Here is a 1,928-nt window from a genome sequence, read left to right as displayed (position 1 = left end):
CTCTGCAAGAGCAGCCAATTCTCTTAACCACTGAGCCATCTCTCCAGCCCCCTCCCCTTTCCGACCGGCTCCATCTCTGTGGTCGTGGCTGCTCACTGCAGTCCATCATTGGCCCTACTGCTCACCTGTATAGCCTCCTCGTTCAGAGGACTCCTCTGGCTCTCGGAAAGAGCCACGGGTATCCCGGGACCGATAAGACCAGCCAGTACCTCGGCCAGGTGGGGCAGGAACCTCAGACTCATCATAAGGGCCTCCGTCATCCTCAAAGTCAGGCATATCGAAGGGTGGTGCCCCATAAGGGGCCTCTCGGCGGGCGAAGGGCCCAGGTGGGGGTGGATAAGGATCATAGGGCAGCACAGGTGGTGGGTACAGCTCTGGCCCATAGGGGAGACCCTGGTAAGGAGGGCCTATGTCTGGACCATATTCATAGGGGAGTCCAAAGCCACCTGGACGTGGGGGGCCATATGCAGGGGGGCGCAGCACATTGCACAGAGCCTCAAAGTCATCTGTGAACAGGAATCAAGTCATACCACCATCAGCACCCACCAATCACATCCCCCCTCCCCCAGAGAAGAGAAAGTCTGAGAGGATGGGGAGAGAGGGCCGAGCTGGTAAGGCAGGATCAGGAATTTCAAAAGCCACAACTGAGGGTCCAGGGCTGATACTGGGATTCTGAGGTATGGGGATCCAGAGTCCTAAGGATCACAGTTCAAGATACTGGAATTTGACCCATAGGATCTAGAGCTCAGGACCTGAAGAAATTGGATGAAGGTATTTTGTGGATGGGGAATCCCAGGTCTGGCTGGGGTCTCGATGGGGCAGGGGGCATAGAGGGACCCTGAGCAACTGGAATCTGGACATCTGAGGACCCAGGACTATGGGTTTTGTTCATGTTCCTAAGGAGTGTGAGTGAGAGCACTCAGAGATCTCTGTGTGTATTGAGTCCTGGGCACCTGAGGCAGGGGGCCCATGGCAGTGGGTCTTAGCAGCTCCTGGGGCTGTGACCAGAGAATCTGGGCCAGAATAGTGCACATGGGCAACTGCTATTTGAGATGGAATGGCCCAGGATTTTGGAGAGGGGCATCTCAAAGATTGTGTCTAGAGCTAGGTTCTAGAGCCAGGAATTAAGGATATGAGAGACCTCGGGAGCCAAGGGGACTCGATCTATGGGATCTGCTGAGTCAGGCCTTGGGATTTTCCTTTGCTGACACTTGCAAGTCGGTGACAAAGGTTTTGAGCTAGGTTAAGATGCCAAGTCTGGTGGGATCTGGGATTCTAATACTGCACAGATGTAAGGCTTAGGTTTGAGGCCTATATGACAGGGTCTCTAGAAGTAGTAGAGGTGTGCAGTACCTGAGTCCTGGGCAGGGCAGAGGGCACAGTCCATGCCCCAGGCTTCTCCATAGAGGCAGCAGCACTCTGTGTAGGTGGCCTGCCGGTCCAGCCGAGGGCGACTGCAAACGAGGTCAGGCCCCACTTCCTGCCAGCACACTCCCAGATTGTCATCTGCGGGTGGTGACCTATGCATGAGGACCCAGCACTTGGGCGGTCCCACATGGATCCAAGTCAGACCTCCAGAGGGCTCCGAAACATAGGGGCAGCTGTAATCCTTTAGTTTCTGTTCTGTTTTTGAGATAGTCTCTTTATGTAGCTCTGGCTGGCCCAGAACTTGTCCCCTTGCCTCAGATTGTTGAGTATGGAGGATTACAGGTGTGCAATATCACGCCTGTACTGTCTGGATGTTGTTTAAATAAAGGATATTGTAGGAACAGGAAATGAAAGAGGAGAATTTGGGGCAGAGAGTCAAGGCTCGGATGGGGAGACAGAGAATGAGACTTAAGATGGCCTAGAGAGACGGGGAGAGAGACAAGGAGAAGAATCCCAGCACTGGGGAGGCAGAGGCAGGCAGATCTCTGTGAGTTTGAAGC

General features: G+C 54.2%; 1 protein-coding gene across 1 annotated transcript; it reads right to left on the bottom strand.

Moving 5' to 3' along the window:
* Window positions 1-84: 84 nt before the first annotated feature.
* LOC103728489 (latent-transforming growth factor beta-binding protein 4-like) lies at window positions 85-1,508 on the bottom strand. The gene is made up of 2 exons (XM_008826490.3): window positions 1,354-1,508; window positions 85-506 (listed from the first exon to the last, which is right to left on the bottom strand). The coding sequence occupies exons 1-2, from the start codon at window positions 1,385-1,387 to the stop codon at window positions 115-117; spliced, it is 426 nt and encodes a 141-aa protein (XP_008824712.2). The 5' UTR covers window positions 1,388-1,508; the 3' UTR covers window positions 85-114.
* Between the last annotated feature and the right edge of the window lie 420 nt (window positions 1,509-1,928).

This window comes from Nannospalax galili, unplaced genomic scaffold (assembly GCF_000622305.1).
Source record: "Nannospalax galili isolate Female #2095 unplaced genomic scaffold, S.galili_v1.0 C49380640, whole genome shotgun sequence".
Lineage (NCBI taxonomy): Eukaryota > Metazoa > Chordata > Mammalia > Rodentia > Spalacidae > Nannospalax > Nannospalax galili.
Note: the sequence above shows the minus strand (reverse complement) of the source record. Positions and strands in the feature narration are given on the sequence as shown.

Coding starts and splice junctions, on each gene's coding strand:
- LOC103728489 (XM_008826490.3), bottom strand. CDS start 1,387: ATGGACTGTGCCCTCTGCCCTGCCCAGGACTCAG. Junction 507..1,353: donor CTGCCCTGCCCAGGACTCAG/GTACTGCACACC, acceptor TCCTGTTCACAG/ATGACTTTGAGGCTCTGTGC.